The sequence below is a fragment of the Haliotis rufescens genome, unplaced genomic scaffold, assembly GCF_023055435.1.
Source record: "Haliotis rufescens isolate VD_foot unplaced genomic scaffold, xgHalRufe1.0.p SCAF_15, whole genome shotgun sequence".
Classification (NCBI taxonomy): Eukaryota; Metazoa; Mollusca; class Gastropoda; order Lepetellida; family Haliotidae; genus Haliotis; species Haliotis rufescens.
Window position 1 is genome coordinate 33,337,742 of NW_025963835.1, and position 25,017 is coordinate 33,362,758.

Here is a 25,017-nt window from a genome sequence, read left to right on the forward strand (position 1 = left end):
ATCTGCATCTGCCCCTTTAGCCCTACCGAAAAAGTTCTATACTTTCCAAACGAAAGTTATAATTATTCGAGCTTTGAGCAAAATCCGATTACTGTACTATCACTTTTGAAGTATTTATTTCGTATTTATGATACAGCTAATGAATTGAGGTTTGTACTTTGAAAGACATGTCAAAAATGATGTCGACGTTTCTGTACGAACGCTCTGGAAATTCGATGTTTGGTGGATATTGAACCGGAGAACCAAAGACATGGTTTTGCTGTCATTGATTTGTAATCTCCCAACACTTGAAAACTGACCAACCGTGTTCGAAGCTTGCGATATGGCATTGAGAGTAATCTCCCTTTGATTTTCCGTTGCTATCGAAGGAAACTATTCTTGCGTCATGAATATTTGTCTCTTTCTCAGATACATCACTGCAGTGTTCAAAGTGTAGCAAACATCAAACAAACAATTTGAATTTAGGTAATAGTTTTGTAGCTACCTAATCTGATAATGTTCTGTCTTTGGTATTTTTACTCCCTTTGTCTATGGGGTAGCTATGGAAACGAAGGAGATGCGTACGTGCTCGATCGAGTCTTCCAGACAGCAAACAATGTATAGTTTTCAGTAAATCTTAGATGTCAGCGGTATTACAGGGTGTCTCGTCTCATCTCATACTGACACAGGCTACAGTTTCACATGTGCACAGAAATATGAAGATTCCAAGGATCCATTTTTCGTTATGAGCGTGAATAGCGTGCGGCTGTTCTGTCCACCTTCATGGCGACACACGACAAAGTGAGTGAAAGTTTCACACTCTAAGACGGCGAAGTCTCACTGAATTCACGTCAGGCGGCTGTGACTATGCGAGAGTGGTAAGTACGTGTAGACGGCGACAGCCAGTTTCCCATGGGTATAGGGTACCAGAGCACCGTCCTGCCTGGTCTCCTGAGCGGCATGCGGAAATGATGTTATGGATGACTGAATTCCAGGCAAACAGTTTTTTCCTGTTCACCAGAAACTTATTTGTTCTAATGGTTACCTCCATCGTCCATCAACTCATTGGATGTTAAGAACTTGGAAAAGAAATGTATTGTGTTGGATAACATAGATAAATCACAGATTATATACACACTCGAAACATGTTTTACAGTTTTATGTCGTGTTACGACTGTTATTTGATCTTCATTAAATTCACACGAATTTGGAACCTGTTTCAAATGTCAACAGATTCAATACTGTTGTGTATAATTACCTTTATACTACTAAAAAAGTTGAATCTTCCATATTACTATAGCTAATCTGTCATGGCATGTTAAGTACAGTAAAAGGAAAGAATCGGGTGGGCCTCAACTTCATACATGTAAAAATAGGACCTGTCATCGTCCTGTTAGTCCTCGATTTCCCATCAATTCCGTCTGTATATCCGTCGGGGACTCTATATAGATGTGACCATTTTTGTTCGCGGAAAATATTAAGACTTTGAACTAGGTTCATTTTCCAACTGGGCGACACCACTAGTGAGCTGATGCTGGCATTAGTGTTGATGGTTGGTTTATGCCTGGTAGTCCAGATAAGTTACATAATGTACCTACCTCTCAGTATTGTATTATTGTTTTGTGTAAGAGTACGCATTAATTATTTTTTTAAGCCACGAACATCATTTTCATTGTTCGTCATCAGGACCCGCACGGAACTCAAGATGCATCGATTGATTAAGCTCTCACACACCCCAGAGCACGTTTGTAACAAAACGACGTCCCCAATTCTAATCTCATTCAGCAGCCAATGCCCATCCCCATTCTCAGCTCCAGCAGCCTATACCCATCCCATTCTCAGCTCCAGCAGCCTATACCCATCCCATTCTCAGCTCCAGCAGCCTATACCCATCCCCTTCTCAGCTCTAGCAGCCTATACCCATCCCCTTCTCAGCTCTAGCAGCCTATACCCATCCCCTTCTCAGCTCTAGCAGCCTATACCCATCCCCTTGTCAGCTCCAGCAGGCTATACTCATCCCCTTTTCAGCTCTAGCAGCCTATTTCCATCCCCTTTTCAGCTCTAGCAGCCTAGACCCATCCCCTTCTCAGCTCCAGCAGCCTATACTCATCCCCTTCTCAGCTCTAGCAGCTATACTCATCCCCTTTTCAGCTCTAGCAGCCTATACCCATCCCGGTCTCGGCTCTAGCAGCCTATACCCATCCCCTTCTCAGCTCTAGCAGCTTATACTCATCCCCTTTTCAGCTCTAGCAGCCTATACCCATCCCCTTCTCAGCTCCAGCAGCCTATACCCATCCCCTTCTCAGCTCTAGCAGCCTATACTCATCCCCTTTTCAGCTCTAGCAGCCTATACCCATCCCCATCTCGGCTCTAGCAGCCTATACCCATCCCCTTCTCAGCTCTAGCAGCCTATACTCATCCCCTTTTCAGCTCTAGCAGCCTATACCCATCCCCATCTCGGCTCTAGCAGCCTATACCCATCCCCTTCTCAGCTCTAGCAGCCTATACCCATCCCCCATCCCCATCTCAGCTCTAACAACTTATGCCCATCCCCTTCACGGCTCTAGCAGCCTATACCCATCCCCCATCTCAGTGGTGTGGGGCTATATGTTTGTTTTCATTCAGACACATGCACGTAGAGTGTGTATATGTTATAAATGTACGTGTTGCTCAAGTGTCTTGGGCGAAGTCAAGTGTGTATCGTATCGTAAGAAAGTATTGGGACTTAATCGTTGCATAACTCAGGTGCAGTAATTGAGACGACCTCGAATACATAACTAAGTATAATGCGGTGTTTCACCATTTATAATTCATAATTCAAATACGAGAGGAAGATAGTGTCACTAGGCTTCCTGATTTATGCAACTAACAATCTCCCAACAACTGTATATCTGGATAAAGTACCCAGATTAAGAGCTGTTTTATTTATCGACAAGAACAAATGCTATCCCTCCAACTGAATTCAGCCAGGCATGACTTGCAAATCTCATTCCCCCCCCTTAACGAAGCGTTCAATTGTAATACCGGTCAGGAAGTCATTGTGTGTTTAGAATGAAGCCTACCCTGGACTGCGGGTTCTGGACTTGACACTGTCTATTATGACCAACTTTCTTGCATCTGTCGCCGTTTCTTTCCATAGTGCCGTATCCAAGGTCAGGGTTGTAGCTGCCGTTATGGAGCCCTAACCATGAGTAATGCGTTCGGTTATACGACACCCCGGCACAATGGACATTCGAGTGAGAAACGAGGCCACGTGATGAGTCGTTGTTTGAGGAAGGGGCTTTAGATAAGGCGGACATGTGGGTTGGTCGATTGGGGGCGGCGTCTTGACAAATAGTAACTGCTTCTTAAAACAATCACGCTTGGCGTATTAGCAATATTGGATCTGAAATCACCAAACGATCAGAGGTCGCAGAACAATTAACATGAATCACAGACGTCCGAGTTTGATATTTTGATTTCTAGAACGAAGCTGGCCTCTTTTCTGGTGGTACTCGTCCATATTGAAATGTAAAACGAGTTGGATAATCGACATTTTACTTGTATTTTTCTTCTAATTTCAAATCTCTCATCACGGGTGCAGAATAGCAAAATAAACGGCAGTCTTTTGTGTTTTGTTTGGTAAATGATGTTAATAAGCTCGCCAAGAAGCATGACGTAATATGACTTAATGGGAGTCAAACAAAACAACGTTTACTATTGTAGTATATTATTAGAAGATTTCGAATTGTTGAATAAATATGTAAGTAAAAAGAAGGATTTGTTTATGAACATGTAATTAGGGTGAACTCATTTATTCATACAATTGGTTTAATTGCCAGTCAACGCCCTTTACGATTATTAATTTAGAATTTGATGGATTGGATTGTTTTTCGTGAAACGGAATAAATCTACCACACAAAACTAACTTTGTTATTAAATAAATATAGAATGACAATTTTAATAGTATTATAGGAATTGTTGTCTCCTAGGGTGGCGAGGTAAAACATGGTCACGTGTTCGCTCGTCACCCCGAAGACCCGGGTTCGATTCCCCACATACATGCAGTCATTCGTCATTACCCCGTATTAACCTACAGGAAGACATGGGGCTTGTCTGGGAATGACACGAGTGACAGGGGTTCAATGTGAAACCCATTGATAGAGAGCCTGGACTAACGCTTAGTCTATGAAAACATTTCTTTTAGATAATTGTAATATTATTTTTTTTAAATTCAAAAGAACCTTTTCCTCTTCTGCTGTTTTCAGTGTGGAATCATGGAAACAAGACTTGCTTTAGTGTTATCTAGACTTGCCTAGGCGTTTAGTAAAAAACCATAATAAATATATATATATTCCACAGTCATGGCGCAGGACTGATAGCGACCCCTGTCGTGGTATTTCTGCAAAATACAGCTAACAGCAGCATATATTACAACCACCTTCCGTCTCCGGCTATGCTACTATTCCCGCGACAACTAGTTGTCAGGGGACACACCTGGCGATGTTCAACGACTAGCATCCCGGAAGAACCCAGATCAGATCAGCCCATCGATCACACAATAGTTAAAATATGAACTAATGAAAATAATCATGAATATTTAGAGGGACAACAGGACATGTATTTGTTATCCAGCGGGCTTTTTCCAACACCTGTGGTGTTTCACAAGGCCTAGCGACGTGGGACTATTTCCTGTATGGCGAGGCTTTTATGGTAGACCATTGTATAAAGGGAACTAGTTAGAGACAAAAAACTATTAATATAGAAAGTCTACTAGCAGGAATAGTGATAACAGTAAGAACATCCCCCAACTCTTTGAGGCTCTACCTGCCCTTGGATACTTTGATAGCAAAACGGACTTGGGCTAGTGGTAATTTCTGTTCCTGTATTTTGGGGACTATATTGTTTTCAAGACATTCATGGAATAGTTCTGTTTTGTGTACATCTCGAGGCCCTTCAGGTCTTTTCAGTATTTCTTGAATCTTATTAAAATAAATTCTTTTGGTTTTAGTTAGAAATATATCGGTCAAAATGTGTTTTATTGTGTCTGTGAAAGTCGGCGTTCCTATATTTCATTCCTTGTGCTATTTGTTGAAGCTTCACAGTCACAGAAAACGTCTATTATATTCATGTCCTTTAGATTGTGTAATATTCCTTTCCGACGTGTGCATAAGGCACTGCAAAATCCAATTTTGTGTTCGATTTTCCCTTTAATAATAGGCCCAGCTAAAAATGTAATATTTGCGATTAAGAGCTGTCGGGTAAAACAATATTGGCGGTTACAAAATACCATTCCGAGTCCCGAGAACGCCTCTGGGGTGTGGTCGCGGTATCAATGCATTCATTTATGTTACAACGAAAGTAAACTGGAAGCAGAAAATAACTTCCGGATAGTGTTATTGTTCCATTCACATGAAGGTGTAAGTCCCTGTTATTCCCTGGTTTAGTATAGCCACTGTTGCATCAACTATGCTTAAACCATTTCCGGGTTGTGTCGGCAATGACACACCATATCGCTGGTCAGCAAGACGCCCAGGAAATATGAATCAGGAAATTTGGACAATTGAATTTAAATCTCGTACTATTGCAAAGTTGGACACTTTCCTGTGTCCAGTAGTTGGGAATTGTTAAACTCCTGCTAATTGTCGATTTGTCAAACATTTGGTGTTTTCTCTAATATTATGTTGAAAACATGTAGTGACCTGAGTGGCAGTGTAGCATTCTGTTTGTAAGTGCGCAGTTTCCGCGTCACAGCTGTCAAGGTTCTCGAATTTAATTATTTGTGAGTGTAAGGGTTTTAAGCAAAATAATAAATAATCAATCAGCACAATAGCTGTAACCAAATAAGTTGAATATTCATTTTAGCAGTTATTAGCTTGTTTTGTAGCTATAAGTTATTGGGTTACAAACCTGACATACATTATTTATTAATTATTAATTCATTATTATGAATTCTCATTTATTAGTCTGATACAGCATGAAAATAAACATCGCTTTCATTGTCAAATTTCGTTAGCTAAAGGTCGGGTTTGTTATGCGCAAATAGTCTGCCGTTGACGACTTAACTATTCATATGACATCTGAACGCATTCGTGAAATACTGCAGGTATTTTGCATGTTTAAATTTGTCAGTTTGAAGCTTGGATGTTTTAGAACTAAGTCTTCTTTATATGTCCTGTTTTCGTTTATAATGTTGTTTTTCAAATTCGAACAAATTACTAAAGCTCCCTAATGTATTACTGCCTATGACGCTCATTAATCCGTTTAAAACCGACTTGTCAGGCTCCGAGAAGTCATGCACATGTCTCCGAACATTAGTGACGGCGAATTAGACGTTGCAAGCAGGGCACGTCTTGAATACAGTACCAGGTGGGATTTGCAGGTCGACGGGAAGAAATCGCATATACCACATGAGCCGCACAGCTCCCAAGACGGAGAATAACCTGGGCGGTCACGTGTGTATGTATTCTAAGTCAAATACTTATAGAATTATCCCGTCAGTAAGGGTGTGCTATATTTATTAATTTATTTATCCATTTTGCCGAGTGAGTGTTCCTATCGTAAATATCATTCGTTAGGCACACGTGCTTGATATTCTTATATAGGGTACTTACTGTACAGGACAAACGAGGGTGTTATCTCTTTGTCATATACTGTAATTCTTATAATTTTTGCCAACTTTATATAAATTAGAAATAGCGTATAAATACACTGAGTGAACCGACCCATTTATTATATAGTGCCAAATGATTTTTCTCCGTGTTTGTTTTCAAAAACACTCTCACACAAGGAAACCTATCAAAACTTTCTGGCAATGTCATGCAGTTCTGTACATATTGCTAAAAGTCGTTCCAGCTAGGTTCTCATGCATGTTTATGTATCCTTGCTGTCCCTCCGCTTGTGTGTGGCTGGAATGTTGCTTTAAGTGGCGTAAAACTATTCTCACTCACCGGCGAATGACACTTATACCTGACTACACTACACGGTGTCTTTCAGTTCCAGTACGTACATCAGGAGAATGATACAAATACAAACGGGGGGTGTTACATTCTAAAATGAAGAAAACAAATCAAGTCCCTATTTCTTTCTACATGGTTCTTATCCTTTTAGCAATATGTAAGTCTGTCTCCAGACCCCTAAATAAATTAAAAAATGAATTTAACTTGTTAGCTCAAGTTAGAATGAGTCGGTAAACACAGATTGCCTCAACTCTGGGAATTAAGAATTGCCCTGGGCTCCCATTTGGATTTTATTTTTATGTGCAGATGTATACTTTTAAATAGATACGTTTATTTAAGGGACTAACGGGTGGTGTAGGAATACATAGCAGTGTTAGTATGGTATCGACACACGTTAGAACTTTGCTGGATTATGTTAAGGACACGTGTAGAAGTTGAGAGCACGTGAACATGGACGAACAACCAGCAACATTGCAGCCTATTCACGAACATACCCGTCTACCCGACCAATGTCGAAACACAAAGATCACGTGTGGATCAACATGCACAGATAACGGAATCGAACTATTGTTCCCTCAAACCCAGACCGCGAACAGCGGTGGCCAGGTGGTTAACGCAGTAGCTCACGGACCTGAAGACTGGGTTTGATTTCCCGGATGGGTACAATGTGTGAAGTCCATTCATGGTGTTCCAGGCTGTGGTATGGCTGGAATGTATGGGTGGGTCGTGCTCTGTGACCCAGTATGACAATATCACCATGACAACTGAACCTCAATCCCTGACCCAGAACGTCAGTATCACGTGACCACTGCTGTTACACTGAGGTCCAGGGGGTATTGGTTAGCGCACATGGACGTTGAGCGCCGAGATTCGAACCTAGTCAGATATTTCACGCACATTTTTAGAAGAAAACTTGAATGTATATGTAAACCACCAACTCGGGAGAATCATTGAAATCGCCCGGATTAGCATGTCTCCAAATTAACGTATCCGGAGTATACGGACATGTTTGTGGACGGTGTTGCTGAACAAGTGTGGTGGAGAAATGTAAGATGGCGGCGTTCTCTGACATTCCACGGCCAGATATTAAGTGTATCAGTTGAGTCAATAACTGTCAGCGCATACATGTGAAACACAAGTGTCTGACAGGCTGGTTGTAGGACACGTAGACACGACAATGATTAATGGTTGGCGTGGTAACAAGCGAGGTGATGGCAACACAGATATCTGTTCAGAAAACAGCCCAAACGGCGTTAAAATCACTCACAGACTCACTCATTCACTTGTGTGGAGCCCATTTCTGGTGTCTCTCTATCTCTCCGTGATATTGGTGAAATATTGCTAAAACCAAACTCACTCGTTCATTCAAGACACGGTTAGCGACTTTTGCAGTCCATAGATTGAGAACTCTCAGAAATTTGAACATTGGCTTACTTCAGTGTTACCCGTAATTATTATGAATAACAATACAGCAGTTTTTGCTAATGTTCCAATTCCTACATGCTGAGAGCACCTGCACGACACAAACAACGCGGAGGATCATTAATCAGATATTAACCTGAACTCCTCCGCCGCCGTGATATTGCTGGAATATTGCTAAAAGCGGCGTAAAACCGTACGCACTCACTCAACAATAGGACGTTTTGTTGAAAGTGTGTGGGTAGCTTAAACAAACTTTTTTGTACTCCGAATATTCATTGTTGGATTAATAGAATCATACACTGCTGATAAATGCAATTCCTTGCCAGATACTTGAATCCGCCAACCAACAGTATTGCTTTCTAAATTATCATTTCTTCCAATTCCTTTTTCACCTTGCAACAGACAGTACATTAACTATCGGGCTAAAGAAAGTATACACTTGAAAATTGAATTTGACCAAAATATTTCAAACGTTATCAAAACGTTACTAGGCTGAAAATAGATCCGAAACCCCTGAAACTTAAGGTTTCAAACACAACTATGATACCCGTATCAAATACATCACCATGGAATAACCATTGCTTGTGTGTTTCCTGTTTAACCACCCTGAAGCATGGGTGTATACTTTCCGATGCCCGGATGTTTAGTAATAAGTAACATGCAGTATATTGTGGACGTTAGTTTTGTTCCAAGGGCCGTCCTGTCGTATCCCCGGCGCACCTGCTCATTGGTGCAGTGGATGCTTAACTAACGTTATATGTAGTGAGTGAAGAAGATATATAACGATATCACTGTATGCGTAGCCTTGCTCCAAGGCTGTACTGAGAGAAATGGCCATGGATGTGTAGTAAGTGTATCCTCTTAATAGGCAAGTCTTGACATGTGGACATTACAGACTCCAGTCTTTTATAGGGACAACTTGTTCTTATTATTTACATAATCTAGAAATCATGATTTAAACTAATAATAATTGTCTTAGAGACTTGTGCAAGTCTATTAAAGACCCAACGATGGCGGTTTCCTCAGCGCGCCGCTGACTGGGACGAGGGTAACAACACTCAGTTCTCTCCCTTGAACGGTAGATTTAGAAGATGGATTTGAGTTAACACTATTTTCCTGTTTCCGGATTGTTAGCTGTATGTTGTGATTGTTGTACAGGATATGGTATCATTCTGTACTCTATTCTCCCCCGCGTGGTGCACACTGATCACGAAGTACGATGTAGGTTTTATACAAAATTTAAGGTTATGTCCGACCCTGTCGACCATTGTACTGTTTGAATCTTGTTTTAATGCACATTTCGTTCGTGACCCTCTCTGAAAAGACAAAATGCAAAAGCTCTTTATATTTAATTTTAAATGTTATTTTTTCATAACCCTGCCCAAAAATGGGTATTATTTTTTATGACCCTCCCCTAAAGACTCTCAGTATTTCTGGTCTCCCTCCCCTTACAATAAATGGGGGCGGTCGGGTAGCCTACTGGTTAAAGCGTTCGCTCGTCACGCCGAAGACCCGGGTTCGATTCCCGACATGGGTACAATGTGTGAAGCCCATTTCTGGTGTCCCCTGCCGTGATATTGCTGGAATATTGCTAATAGCGGCGTAAAATCATACTCACTCAATAAATGACTTGGTGCCGTTGTTCAAAGCGATATTAGCGCTAAGGTGATCGTAACTCCAATACCTTAACTTAGACTTACGACAGTGTGAGGCCTAAGGTTGTTTTGTACAACGCCACCCTGGTCCCTAGCAGTTAGGCATCACCCCTTCTGAATTATCATGAATCTCCAGAATACTGACGCCTTGCTACACTGGTATAATTATAGTCCAAGTGTAGATATTGGTATATTATGTAAATAATGAGACTTGGGTGAACAATGAAGTCACGTGCAGGCACGTGACCCTGGACTAACATCTTACGTTTATGACTATTTCAAAATGTATTTCCATGTTATTGTCAGGACATTTATTTTGACAGATTAAACAGGACAAGATGGAATTAGCGTACATCGCCGCCAAGGTGACAGAAAATGTTGTATGTCTGGGCCCTCGGTACTGAATCTGGGGCTAGTTAAAAAACAGCCGAACACTGGGGAAATAATTTCAGTTATACCCTGTGTAAAGCATATGATAAAGATCGTTATCAGCCCCTCTGTTTCTATCAAGGCCGGGTTCTGTGAATTTACTTCTCCAGCTTGTGTTAAACACTGAGCCAGAGGTTCATATTTCTATGGATAATGCCTCAAGCTGTTGTTTGATCATTAGGCTGCATTCGCAGCTGCTCCTTCAGTTACATAACTCACGTTCGGGGCGCTTTCTCGGCGTGCACGAGCCCTTGTTCGGGATATGCATCATTTGGTTTCCGACTACACTATGACTACTATCGGATCCAAGTAAATTGCACACGTTGGAAACTCAACAATGACTTTTCACCGCAGTGTTGTAGAGTAATGGCTTGGTGAACAATGGATGGGACTTTCTTTCGGCTTTTTTAAACAGATACCGTTGTAAAATTGATACAACCCAAAGGGTGATAATGTATATTTGCACGACTTGGTCCTTTGTTGAAGATCATTAATAACCCATAATCTAAATAAGTTGCGGGTCAGTCATATTTCGTATCATTTATTTTTATCTTTTGAAAGAGAGTGGACGAATAGGAAGTCTCTGAAATGAAATTACATAAAGATCTTTGTGTTAAATTGTCTTTTGATATGCATGTATCATACATAGAAAATCAGAGAATTTCTTACCTGAAACTGAAGAAATCTAGAATTGCCAAAGTATTGTGAAGTTGCTTCGGTATGTACGATAACCTGTATGGAAATATACTACTTTAAGTAGCTGGGGCCACCACCATGACGGATTAACTTTAGTATTGTGAAAGAATCGGGTGGTCATTAACTCCTTTTGAGCTGTATAGAAAATCACTCAAAAGTGACTATTTATCTAAAAGTAAAACTTTTGGCAAAATGCTCCGGGCACGGAAGCGGTCTTACAAGAGACAACAACAACAAACACTTCTTAATAAATATAAGGATAAGGATTCCAGGGAATTTTGGAAGGCTATCGGGAAAATCGGAATAGTTAATGATAGGAGTACTTCTATCCCCTGGGAAGTTGTGGAAAATGGGACGGTTGTCTCTGATAAGGGCAAAGTTTTGGAAAAATGGAAATCTGATTATTGTAAATTATACAATGGCGACATATATGATCAGTTCGATGATAACCACCTTCATCACGTAGTGGAGTGTGTATCTTCTGATTCCGTTACTTGTACCAGCACTGTGGACACAGGCTCTTTAGATGCATCTATAACACGCGAGGAGGTCCTCCATGCAATTAATCGTGCTAAATGTGGTAAGGCTGCTGGGTTAGATTTTATACCTGCCGAGGCATTAAAAAATAACTACTGTATTGATGCATTATTGCGCATATTTTCATATTGTTTTAACAACAATGTTTGCCCTAATATTTGGCGTCATAGCTTAATTTATCCTATCAAAAAAGCTGATACAGACCCACGTGACCCATTAGGGTACCGCGGAATTTCTTTAATATCAATACCATGTAAGTTATACGCGGATATTTTAAATACTCGTTTTTCTAGATGGTTGGAATTAAATGATATTTTGGCAGAAGAGCAAAACGGCTTCCGCACTAAAAGAAGTACAACGGAACACATTTATACTTTATTCTCCATTATCAAAAACCGTAAATCTGTTAAACTCCCAACTTACGTCTGTTATATCGACGCCATGAAAGCCTTTGATCGTGTGAATCGCGACTGTCTTTGGTATAAATTACATAGATTGGGAATAAACGGAAAGTTCTTCCGATCAGTTAAATCGCTATATGAAAATAATAGCTCTCGGGTTTTTATAAATGGTAAAATGACTGACAGCTTCGCTGTATTAAGCGGTGTAAAACAAGGTTGTGTTCTGTCGCCTACGCTATTTTCTGTTTTTATTAATGATTTAGTTAAAGAAATTAATGATCTTAAATGCGGAATAAAGGTTGATAATTCTATAATCAGTATTTTATTGTATGCTGACGATATCGCTCTTTTAGCACCCGATGAAAAGTCATTACAATCAATGTTAACCTGTGTCGGCAATTGGTGCAAGAAATGGCGCCTTCAAATAAATAGCAAAAAAACAAAAATTGTTCATTATCGTAACATATCCTCTGTTAAGTCATCCTATCACTTTACTTGTGGTGCGGAAAATATAGAAATTGTTCATTCATATAAGTATCTTGGGCTTTGGTTACATGAAAACTTAGATATGAATTATACAGCAAAAGAAATATCTAAATCAGCCAGTAGGGCACTTGGGGTAATTATCAGTAAGTTTAAAGGGGTGGGCGGCATGGATTATGATGTATTCACTACATTATACAATAACTTAGTTCAACCAATTTTATCATATGGTTCAGCTATTTGGGGCACCAAAGAATTTAGTTGTATTAACGCTATCCAAAATAGAGCTTGCCGCTTTTTCTTGGGAGTAGGCAACAAAACACCTAATTTGGCAGTAAGGGGGGAAATGGGCTGGTCATCTAACTATACAAAGCAAAAAATTGAGATAGTACGTTTCTGGAAAAGGCTGAGTTTGGCAGATGAAAACAGGCTAATGCATATAGTGCAAAGATGGTCATCTAAATTTCGTAAGTCATGGGATAATTCAGTTAAGAAATTATTCGATGTGAAATCAATTACTTCTGTTATAACTAACCTATTATCTTGTGACTTCGACCTTGCTAGAAATATACTCATCAATAAGGATAAGGAATTATGGTTGGAACAGCTCTGGGATGACAGAGGATTAACAAATGGTATTAAGTTAAGAACATATCGATTGTTTAAAACGTCTTTAAGTACCTCCAAATATGTCATTGATTTAGCCAACAGAGAACACCGTAGTATATTTGCTAAATTTAGATGTGGTACCCTCCCTCTGGAAATTGAACTCGGTCGTTTCTTGAAACCAAAAATTCCCTTACATAATCGTATTTGTAAACACTGTAATACAAACAGTATCGAAGACGAGGTTCATTTCTTAACAACGTGTTTTCTTTATGCAGATCAACGAGAATATGTCTGGGGTTATGCCTCGTCTCTTTGCCCAAATTTTTGTCTCATGACCCCTATAGATCAAACCACATTCCTTATGAAGTGCGATAATTTATCCTATTCTGTAGCTGCACTAATTAAATCCATGTACAAACGTAGGCTATATAACAACGTGTCATAAACCCATTCCAGTATTGTATGCCTCTGTATATTTTATATTTGATAAAACATGTCATTGTATGGCAATGCTTGTCATAAATGTACGAGCATTATACTTTTATCTCGTATTTTGTGCACCATTAACAAATAAACCACTGTCCAACATAACTATTTTAGCACTTGCGGTGCTTTTAAGAACATTAGTGTCTAATAGGCCCACGCTGGCCGGGCGATGTATATCTTTTAATATATTTTACCTCTTGTATAAATTGAAGTAATTTTATGTATACACCGCTGGACACTTAAATAAACTATTTTTCTTCTCTTCTTCTTCTTCTGTATATTTGCCGATTTACTCTTAAAGCGCATGTCTTCAAAATCTGTAGTCACCGAGTTGTTTGGTTTGAACACAAATTGACGACGAAATATGTTGAAAGAGTTTACTGTTTTATGTCTGTTTGTTTAACATGTTTTAGGCATCAACGTGCATGACACTTTGATATTGTCCATGCAGGGACTACAGTGTCACGTGACAAATACCAGCCATAATGTCGGTGACAGAAAACAGGTTATCAGGATAACAATTATGTGCAGAAAATCAAAGAAGAATAGAATGATGCTGAATTAAGAATCGATTTAATTAAAATCTGCTTTCCTGTGCATCGGTAACGAGCAGAGATGAAAAGACCCTCTTTGTATAGTCACCCTGGGTCTAAAATTGTAAGAGTTATTGCGTGCTGGTGCTAGACCATAAGCAGTATGTCTGAAATACGTAACTTGGCGTAAGATCCATTTAATATACCTTAACATTTCTCTGATTTTCCGTAAAACCTCACAGAAATACCGTAATGTGTCTGAAAAATGTCATATATCCTGACACCTCTATGTGTCTAGTGCCCGGGTACGGGTATTCAGGAAATGTTGATACCTGTGTGGTGTTCTGACACTTAGATGCTGCCATATTTGCTGTTCACATTCATATTCATTAATCTGAAACAGAAATACTCAGTATGAACTTCTGTGGATTTGCCAACCGATGTGATGCTCAGAAAAGGTTGTTTTAAGGCAGATCTGGCTGTGTCAAATATGTGTCGTCGTGTCGTTCCCAGCTATAATCGGCCCAATATGAACGATGTCACTCGGGTCGTTGGACAGTTATACCCTAGTCCTGCACCATGATTGTGGAATATATTTATTTTATGAAAATGAAAATAATCTAGAAACGTATACAAAAGCAAGTCTAGCCAGCTCTATATAGCTCTATTCCACATGAATCAGCATAGGGAAATTTAAAAAAATATTTTTAGAGTCGAGAAGGGTATTGTGTAATATAAGATTTCATAGACCAAACGTTAATCTAGTTATACCCGTATGTGACGGAAACGCCATACCTCTCCCATCGCATTGGGTATCTCCTGTTAAGAACTTCTCTCATATCGATGTTACAAGTTGTTTGTGTGTTTTTAACATTGATGGTTTAACACTGTGTGTTTTCCGAAACCACGTTTTGCGGGATTTGCAAGAAAGGGGACAGCACTCATCAGTCATGTTTAAAATTGTTGATGATACATTTTAAGAGTTAATTGCACGAGTGTGCTCAGTACACGTTATGTCAACAATCTGAGCATATCATTCGTCAACTAGCACTTCGTGTCATATTTAGGTTCACGATGGTGAAGTTGCAAATGGATCAGGTGGTCAGACTCGCTGACTTTGTTGATGCGTATCATCCGCGTACCCAAGTGACGCGGTTCGCTGCTCATGATGTTAACCACTGGGTTGTCTGGTCCAGACTCGATTATTGCCGATGCGTCGTTAAACAATGAAAATTAATTGGTAACATTTGACTATTATTATAGTTGGGCGGGGGATATAGAAACGGTCTCCGTCCGTCACGTTTCGTTTCTGGAGCATAACTCAGAAACCGTTCAATATTTTTTCTTGAAACTTTGCAGGTCTGTCAAGTACATGCTGAACTGGTGCCTTTTGCTATTTAGAAATTTTAGAAATATGTATTTTTTGCGTTTCCATGGCAACAAGATGGACTTAGGTTCTGTGAGGGTAGGGTTCGTTTCCGGAGCATAACTCACAAACCGTTCAATAATTTTTCATTAAACTTTGCAGGTTTGTCAGGTACATGCTGAACTGGTGCCTTTTGCTATTTAGAAATTTTAGAAATTTTTATTTTTTACGTTTCCATGGCAACAAGATGGACTTCGGTTCCAAACTCTTCTTTTTTTACAATTTCCATGACAAGTTCCACCTCGGTTCCAAACTCTTCTTTTTTTACAATTTCCATGACAAGTTCCACCTCGGTTATAAAAGGTTAGGGTTTGTTTAGATTTAATTATGTCATAAATTCTGCAACAGGGGTGGGGGATATAGCCACGTTAGTGGCAAACTCTTGTTGTGTTTGAATTGGAAGGTGTTTTTGCGGAACAAAATAGATTTGCATTGCACTGGTATTCCACGATTCCGACAGTCCGACAGAGCAGTCTGTTCGCGTTTAAGTAACTGGTGATAGGAAAACAAGTTATGTGTGTATTCAATCTTTATTTTAATGTAAATATACCTCTGCAATATTGAATAAATGCTCCAGCTTATATTTTACGTCCATCGCGCTATTTAAAACACGTGACAATTAAATAGTGTTAGCGTCTATTAGCGAGGATATACACGTTCATCTTTATGCAGGCGATAGCGACCGGGGCTTCCCTACACAATACCGTTATATTGTGTTGACAGTGCACAGAGCGCGAGACGCTTGACGCTACACTGCACTTCAGCATAACCCGGCCTTCACCTCGATCTGAGCTGTGTTTCCGCCTCGGCGCTACGCGGATGTAGACTTGAAACTAGTCTTTATTACGTCATCAACATAACTTCAAACCAGTTTATTTATTTAACAATACGCAGTTTACTGTGACCAATAACTGACGTAATTATATAGGGGAACTTTTTTAAAAAGTTTACATTATGCAAGTTGGTGTCATTGTGAAAATAATGTTTAAAATTTTAACGCTTTTGAGGTTTGAGCAAGTTTACAGCTCTTTTGAAACATGGAGGTTTAGCTGCGGTGTATTGTATGTGGATTGTGTGTTCGTCCGTGGAGTCTCTCCTGGTAATGTGTAGTTGTTTTGTGAAGTATTTTGGTCTTAGCCTAGGCGTTACCTAGTGTCACCTAGACCTAGAGCTGCAGGAGCCGTGACGTCGCAGTCCTACTTCGTCAACACGAGGACATGGCCACGACGGAATGTGTGGAGGACGCGTGTGTTGAGGTTGTGCACGCGAACGCAGTGACATCCCCGGGGGAGCGTGATGTCCTCACTGATGATGTTGAGAGTAGGCATGGGGGTGACGAGAGTCGTAGTTTTATTCAAACAGTAAGTTCTTTACATGTTTAAATGTTTTAATATATTTTTTGACATTCGAACATCACCTTCACCGTTATCTCAATAGCACACATCTGTCTTAGTATTATTCAAGAATCAAGACTTGGTCGAAGTGGATTCGTCCATAATTTACGGCTGTGTGAATAACCCCTTTGAAGGATGAATATGGAATTAGAAACAGGTTTTGTTGCTAATAACGACGGAATTCGTAATTTGGACACGGGCGTCTGAACATATTTGATGAAGCTTGCTATGAATCTGACTACGACCGTTTAGAACAACTGAACAAACGTGAAGTTTTAGCTTGTTATATCATCAATACATAAAGAAAGCTAGTAGTGCCATGTTTATTTTGTTTCGTGGTCTGTGATGGTCTGAGCAACCCAGTCACAGGACAGACCATTGCTCTTGTGTGGTTCGCGTTGGAACAAACACTTGCTTAGTTTTGTGATTAATACTATTTGTTTACAATGCTTATTGAAAGATTTCATGAATCTTTTGCTGCTCATATTTTTACCGAATTACAATTCATTTTGCAAGAAAATCTTAAGGATTTAGGTCATAATGAGGCACGCCCTGAAGGAATGTCGTCTGTAGAAGTAAGTTTTCAACAATTTATGTTGTCAGTGATATGGTTTAGTTTTCAGAATGTTCTCAATAAAGTTGTTTTTTTAACATTAACAGTGCGTATGGTAACTGTCAGATATTTCCTATAATCTCTGCATTGCGCCACTTAAAAGGTTACGTAAATGTTTATCAAAAGGTTTATGTTTTCAATAACATTAATTTTATGATAAAATGTGCACACAATAGCATTAAATATCCTTTTATAGTATAATTTTTCGAAAATATCATTTGATATTTGAAAGTAAATTACATATTTAAATTATTGATGAAATGTTGCAATGGGGTGTGTACATTCATTATTCATGACCACTGCTGTTGGAAGGCCATTGTCTGTGTGAACCAACGCCTATAACTGAAGATGTGGAAGCATTGCCAAGGGAGGCAACTCTGCAAATGTATATTTTATATTAAGGAGCACTTCAACCAATACCATGTATTTGTAGTGCTGTTTGTTTGTTGTTTAACCCCACACTCGGCAATATTCCAGCTATGTGACGGCGTTCTGTAAATAATCGAGTCTGGACCAGGAACTCCAGTGATTAATAGCATGAACATCGATCCACGCAATTGGCACACAGTTTCATCCTTCCTCTGAAATAGGGGCAATGGGGTAGCCTCGTGGTTGAAGCGTTCACTCGTCACACTGAAGAACCTGGTTCCATTCCCCACATGGGTACAATGAGTGAAGCTCATTTCTGGTGTCCCTCGCTGTGTTATATTGCTGGAATATTGCTAAAAGCGGCGTAAAACCATACTCACTCACTCCTCTGAAAACCAGTGACTTAGAAAAATATCAGAATTTGGACAAAGTGAAGTTTTGTCCAAATTTGCCTGCCATGAGCACTTTGTAAAAAATCCTGTATCAGTTTAGGGATTTCATTGTATATCGCCATAGATGTCGATTCATTCTTTGTGCTGATACTGTATTGATGTAAATTTATGCATATCAAAGTATCAATACTAAGTTACTGATTCAAGGCCGGAGAAACAGTCACTGTTGCTGGCTGGAATCGATGTCGTAGGTGTGTTGTTCAAATCCAGTTGTCTTGTCGATTATTGATTACGCGTGGCCTGCCACTCCGAGGATGGTCTCTGACTGCATTCGTCTGTTGCCAACGTTGCCATAACAACCAAATGGTGTTTCTGTGGACGTTAAACTGCCACACTCGCTCGCTCACTCGCTCACTCACTCACTCTAAGGCAATTGTTTAAAAGTCATAACAGTGAATGAAGAACTGAATTGTTACCATTTTAAACAACCTTCACATTTATTTTCCCTGATAAAACTAACCGTATAAAAAGGTTGTATTTAGGTGTTGTTTTACCTGCCCATTCTAATATGTAAACATGAACATTAATGATCTGTACCAGAACTACACTTAGCTGGTGAGTGGCCTCTGCATGTGTTGCCAGTGTTAGCTCATCTTGATGGCAGCTAGCTTTGCTTGAGGCACTTTAAGAACCTACAGTCCGGACTCAAACATTTAATCCTAACGACCAAAGACCAAACCTTAACAACTTTTGTCATTACAGAGAGCGAAAGAGCGGAAGCACTACACAGATGAAGACATTGATGATGATGAGATTGAGGGGAAGCGCAACTACAATATCGAGGATAAGCTTCTTCGCAGCACCTACAAGGGAAACTATGTCCAGTACATGAAGGGACCCGGTCAGTAACAGTCTTATACTATGTCCAGTACATGAAGGAACCCGGTCAGTAACGGTCTTATACTATGTCCAGTACATGAAGGGACCCGGTCAGTAACAGTCTTATACTATGTCCAGTACATGAAGGGACCCGGTCAGTAACAGTCTTATACTATGTCCAGTACATGAAGGGACCCGGTCAGCAACAGTCTATACTATGTCCAGTACATGAAGGGACCTGGTCAGTAACAGTCTTATACTATGTCCAGTACATGAAGGGACCCGGTCCGTAACAGTCTTATACTATGTCCAGTACATGAAGGGACCCGGTCAGTAACAGTCTTATACTATGTCCAGTACATGAAGGGACCCGGTCAGCAACAGTCTATACTATGTCCAGTACATGAAGGGACCTGGTCAGTAACAGTCTTATACTATGTCCAGTACATGAAGGGACCCAGTCAGTAACAGTCTTATACTATGTCCAGTACATGAAGGGACCCGGTCAGTAACAGTCTTATACTATGTCCAGTACATGAAGGGACCTGGTCAGTAACAGTCTTATACTATGTCCAGTACTTGAAGGGACCCGGTCAGTAACAGTCTTATACTATGTCCAGTACATGAAGGGACCCGGTCAGTAACAGTCTTATACTATGTCCAGTACATGAAGGGACCCGGTCAGTAACAGTCTTATACTATGTCCAGTACATGAAGGGACCCGGTCAGTAACAGTCTTATACTATGTCCAGTACATGAAGGGACCCGGTCAGTAACAGTCTTATACCATGTCCAGTACATGAAGGGACCCGGTCAGTAACAGTCTTATACCATGTCCAGTACATGAAGGGACCTGGTCAGTAACAGTCTTACCCCGTATACTATGTCCAGTACATGAAGGGACCTGGTCAGTAACAGTCTTATACCATGTCCTGTACATGAAGGGACCCGGTCAGTAACAGTCTTATACCATGTCCAGTACATGAAGGGACCTGGTCAGTAACAGTCTTACCCCGTATACTATGTCCAGTACATGAAGGGACCTGGTCAACAACAGTCTTACCCCGTATACTATGTCCAGTACATGAAGGGACCTGGTCAGTAACAGTCTTATACCATGTCCAGTACATGAAGGGACCCGGTCAGTAACAGTCTTATACCATGTCCAGTACATGAAGGGACCCGGTCAGTAACAGTCTTACCCCGTATACTATGTCCAGTACATGAAGGGACCCGGTCAGTAACAGTCTTACCCCGTATACTATGTCCAGTACATGAAGGGACCTGGTCAGTAACAGTCTTACCCCGTATACTATGTCCAGTACATGAAGGGACCTGGTCAGTAACAGTCTTATACTATGTCCAGTACATGAAGGGACCCGTCAGTAACAGTCTTATACTATGTCCAGTACATGAAGGGACCTGGTCAGTAACAGTCTTACCCCGTATACTATGTCCAGTACATGAAGGGACCCGGTCAGTAACAGTCTTATACCATGTCCAGTACATGAAGGGACCCGGTCAGTAACAGTTTTACCCCGTATACTATGTCCAGTACATGAAGGGACCTGGTCAACAACAGTCTTATACCATTTAATTCTTTTGTTGTTTAACGCTGCACACAGCAATATTCCAGCTATATGACAGCGGTCTGTAAATAATCAAGTCTGGACCAGACAATCAAGTGATTGATATCATGAGCATCGATCCACGCAAATGGGATACGATGACATGCATCAACCAAGTCAGCGAGCCTGACCACCCGATCCCGTTAGTCGCCTTATACGACAAGCATAGTCGCCTTTTAAGACAAGCAGGTTTTCTGGAGACCCACCCATTCTACCCCGGATCTTCACGGGTCCACAGTGTAGGGACCAGTCCGTAACAATGTTATATCATGTACCACTGTGTAGGGACCAGTCCGTAACAATGTTATATCATGTACCACTGTGTAGGGACCAGTCCGTAACAATGTTATATCATGTACCACTGTGTAGGGACCAGTCCGTAACAATGTTATATCATGTACCACTGTGTAGGGACCAGTCCGTAACAATGTTATATCATGTACCACTGTGTAGGGACCAATCTGTAACAATGTTATATCATGTTACCCCGGGGGCGGTCGTGTTGCCTTGTGGTTAAAGAGTTGACTTGTCACGCAGAAGACCCGGGTTCGATTCCCGACATGGGTACAATGCGTGAAGCCCATTTGTGGTGTCCCCCGCCGTGATATTGCTTGAATATTGCTAAAAGCAGCGTAAAACCTCACTCACTCACTCACTCATGTACCACTATGACACAAGGCAACCTTCACTCACTCCATGTTGCAGACTTCACCCTGAAGTTTGTCCAGGAGAATGGCTTGATGCAGCCAATACTCTTCAAGGACAAGACCGGGCTGGGGATGAGGTGAGTGATGTCCATTTAATTTCTTTGGAGTCAAATTTTATGTATTAAAACTGCATGTTATGTTGTTGATTAAAGTCTGTTGATGTAAGAATATAAGTGTGTGTGTGCGTGCGTGTGTGCGTGCGTGTGTGCGTGCGCACATGTACGCACATGTACGTGATATAAAGACAGATACAAAATTTCACTCCTGATTATTTTCAGGGTCCCGAGTGAAAACTTCAAAGTCAGTGATGTTAAACAGTGTGTCGGTGAGTCTCATGAAGAAGTGGTTCAAGTTCCCTGTCCACAGATGTAATATTGCAGGAGGCTATGAAGTGCCCAGTTGCCTTATATGCAGGGTTGTGTCCCTTTGATGTGTCAGGATCATGAGACATGCTTTGCTCTTTATCCTTGGTTTTCTTCATTACCATACTTGGACTAAAGTTGTAAAGCCCTTTGCCATGCCCACCATCTGAAACAAATAGTTGTCTTTGTTTAATGAAACTGGCCCACCATCTGAAACAAATAGTTGTCTTTGTTTAATGAAACTGGCCCACCATCTGAAATAAATAGTTGTCTTTGTTTAATGAAACTGGCCCACCATCTGAAACAAATAGTTGTCTTTGTTTAATGAAACAGGCCCATCCACTGAAATAAAAAGTTGTCTTTGTTTAAGGAAACTGACCCACCCACTGACACAAATAGTTGTCTTTGTTTAAGGAAACTGGCCCACCCACTGAAATAAATAGTTGTCTTTGTTTAATGAAACTGCCCCACCCACTGACACAAATAGTTGTCTTTGTTTAATGAAACTGGCCCATCATCTGAAATAAATAGTTGTCTTTGTTTAATGAAACTGGCCCATCATCTGAAATAAATAGTTGTCTTTGTTTAATGAAACTGCCCCACCCACTGACACAAATAGTTGTCTTTGTTTAATGAAAATGGCCCATCATCTGAAATAAATAGTTGTCTTTGTTTAAGGAAACTGGCCCACCCACTGAAATAAATAGTTGTCTTTGTTTAATGAAACTGCCCCACCCACTGAAACAAATAGTTGTCTTTGTTTAATGAAACTGGCCCACCATCTGAAACAAATAGTTGTCTTTGTTTAATGAAACTGCCCCACCCACTGACACAAATAGTTGTCTTTGTTTAAGGAAACTGGCCCACCATCTGAAACAAATAGTTGTCTTTATTTAAGGAAACTGGTCCACCCACTGAAATAGATAGTTGTCTTTGTTTAAGGAAACTGACCCACCCACTGAAACAAATATTTGTTGTTTTTTTAATGAAACTGGTCCACCCACTGAAATAGATAGTTGTCTTTGTTTAATGAAACTGACCCACCCACTGACACAAATAGTTGTCTTTGTTTAATGAAACTGGCCCACCCAAAGATACAAATAGTTGTCTTTGTGTAATGAAACTGGCCCACCCACCCACCAATACAAATAGTTGTCTTTGTTTAATGGCCCACACCCTGATAGAAATGATTCTGTCCCTTGAAGAAGAATATTGTTTGTGCAGGAAGTCGGCGTATGCTCGACGTGATGGATGTCAACACCCAGAAAGGTCTTGAGATGACGATGAAAGACTGGGTGCGGTACTACGAGAACACCAGCCGAGACCGCCTCCTCAACGTCATCAGTCTGGAGTTCAGCCATACGCGGCTGGAGAACTATGTCGAGTCCCCCACGCTGGTATGTAGTCATGGTAACAAAGCTCATGTGTGGAGTATATGTGTTACTACATGTGTGGAGTATAGGTGTTACTACATGTGTGGAGTATAGGTGTTACTACATGTGTGGAGTATAGGTGTTACTACATGTGTGGAGTATTTGTGTTACTACATGTGTTGAGTATAGGTGTTACTACATGTGTGGAGTATAGGTGTTACTACATGTGTGGAGTATCTGTGTTACTACATGTGTGGAGTATCTGCGTTACTACATGTGTGGAGTATCTGTGTTACTACATGTGTGGAGTACTTGTGTTACTACATGTGTGGAGTATAGGTGTTCCTACATGTGTGGAGTATAGGTGTTACTACATGTGTGGAGTATAGGTGTTACTACATGTGTGGAGTATTTGTGTTACTACATGTGTGGAGTATTTGTGTTACTACATGTGTGGAGTACTTGTGTTACTACATGTGTGGAGTATAGGTGTTCCTACATGTGTGGAGTATAGGTGTTACTACATGTGTGGAGTATAGGTGTTACTACATGTGTGGAGTATCTGTGTTACTACATGTGTGGAGTATTTGTGTTACTACATGTGTGGAGTATAGGTGTTACTACATGTGTGGAGTATATGTGTTACTACATGTGTGGAGTATAGGTGTTACAACATGTGTGGAGTATAGGTGTTACTACATGTGTGGAGTATAGGTGTTACTACATGTGTGGAGTATAGGTGTTACTACATGTGTGGAGTATAGGTGTTACCATGTGTGGGGTATCTGTGTTACTACATGTGTGGAGTATTTGTGTTACTACATGTGTGGAGTACTTGTGTTACTACATGTGTGGAGTATATGTGTTACTACATGTGTGGAGTATATATGTTACTACATGTGTGGAGTATTTGTGATACTACATGTGTGGAGTATTTGTGATACTACATGTGTGGAGTATTTGTGTTACTACATGTGTGGAGTATAGGTGTTACTACATGTGTGGAGTATATGTGTTACTACATGTGTGGAGTATAGGTGTTACAACATGTGTGGAGTATAGGTGTTACTACATGTGTGGAGTATAGGTGTTACTACATGTGTGGAGTATAGGTGTTACCATGTGTGGGGTATCTGTGTTACTACATGTGTGGAGTATTTGTGTTACTACATGTGTGGAGTACTTGTGATACTACATGTGTGGAGTATTTGTGTTACTACATGTGTGGAGTATAGGTGTTACTACATGTGTGGAGTATTTGTGTTACTACATGTGTGGAGTATTTGTGTTACTACATGTGTGGAGTATTTGTGTTACTACATGTGTGGAGTATTTGTGTTATTACATGTGTGGAGTATAGTTGTTACTACATGTGGTGTGTGTCGCTACAGGTGTGGAGTATTTGTGTTACTACGTGTGGTGTGTGTCGCTACATGTGTGGAGTATATGTGTTACGACGTGTGGTGTGTGTCGCTACATGTGTGGAGTATTTGTGTTACTACGTGTGATGTGTGTCGCTACAGGTGAGGCAGGTGGACTGGGTGGACCGAGTGTGGCCGAGGCATCTCAAGGACTGCCAGACAGAATCTACCAACATCATAGAGAAGATGAAGTACCCTAAAGTTCAGAAGTAAGACCCATCACAGCATACTCAGTATTCAAAGGGTTAAAATCATTATTGGGGTTGGTGATGACAAAACAAATAA

General features: G+C 40.5%; 1 protein-coding gene across 19 annotated transcripts in view; it reads left to right on the top strand.

The window, feature by feature from the left end:
- Positions 1-25,017, top strand: part of LOC124132061 (lysine-specific demethylase 2A-like) — a 51,266-nt gene that overhangs the window by 5,698 nt on the left and 20,551 nt on the right. For 14 of the 19 annotated variants that reach the window (XR_007221075.1, XR_007221079.1, XR_007221073.1 and 11 more), the window contains exons 1-6: positions 16,587-16,955; positions 19,125-19,263; positions 21,575-21,653; positions 21,855-21,901; positions 23,163-23,335; positions 24,835-24,941. Coding sequence is in view for 6 of the 19 variants with exons in the window: in XM_048396487.1 (XP_048252444.1) it covers positions 16,812-16,955; positions 19,125-19,263; positions 21,575-21,653; positions 21,855-21,901; positions 23,163-23,335; positions 24,835-24,941 (689 nt within the window). In the remaining 13 variants the exon portion in view is untranslated. Of the gene's footprint in view, positions 1-16,586; positions 16,956-19,124; positions 19,264-19,454; positions 19,483-20,689; positions 20,718-20,743; positions 20,762-20,790; positions 20,813-21,574; positions 21,654-21,854; positions 21,902-23,162; positions 23,336-24,834; positions 24,942-25,017 lie in introns of those variants that run through there. The other 5 variants (XM_046495673.2, XM_046495675.2, XM_046495677.2 and 2 more) reach the window with 5 other exon arrangements.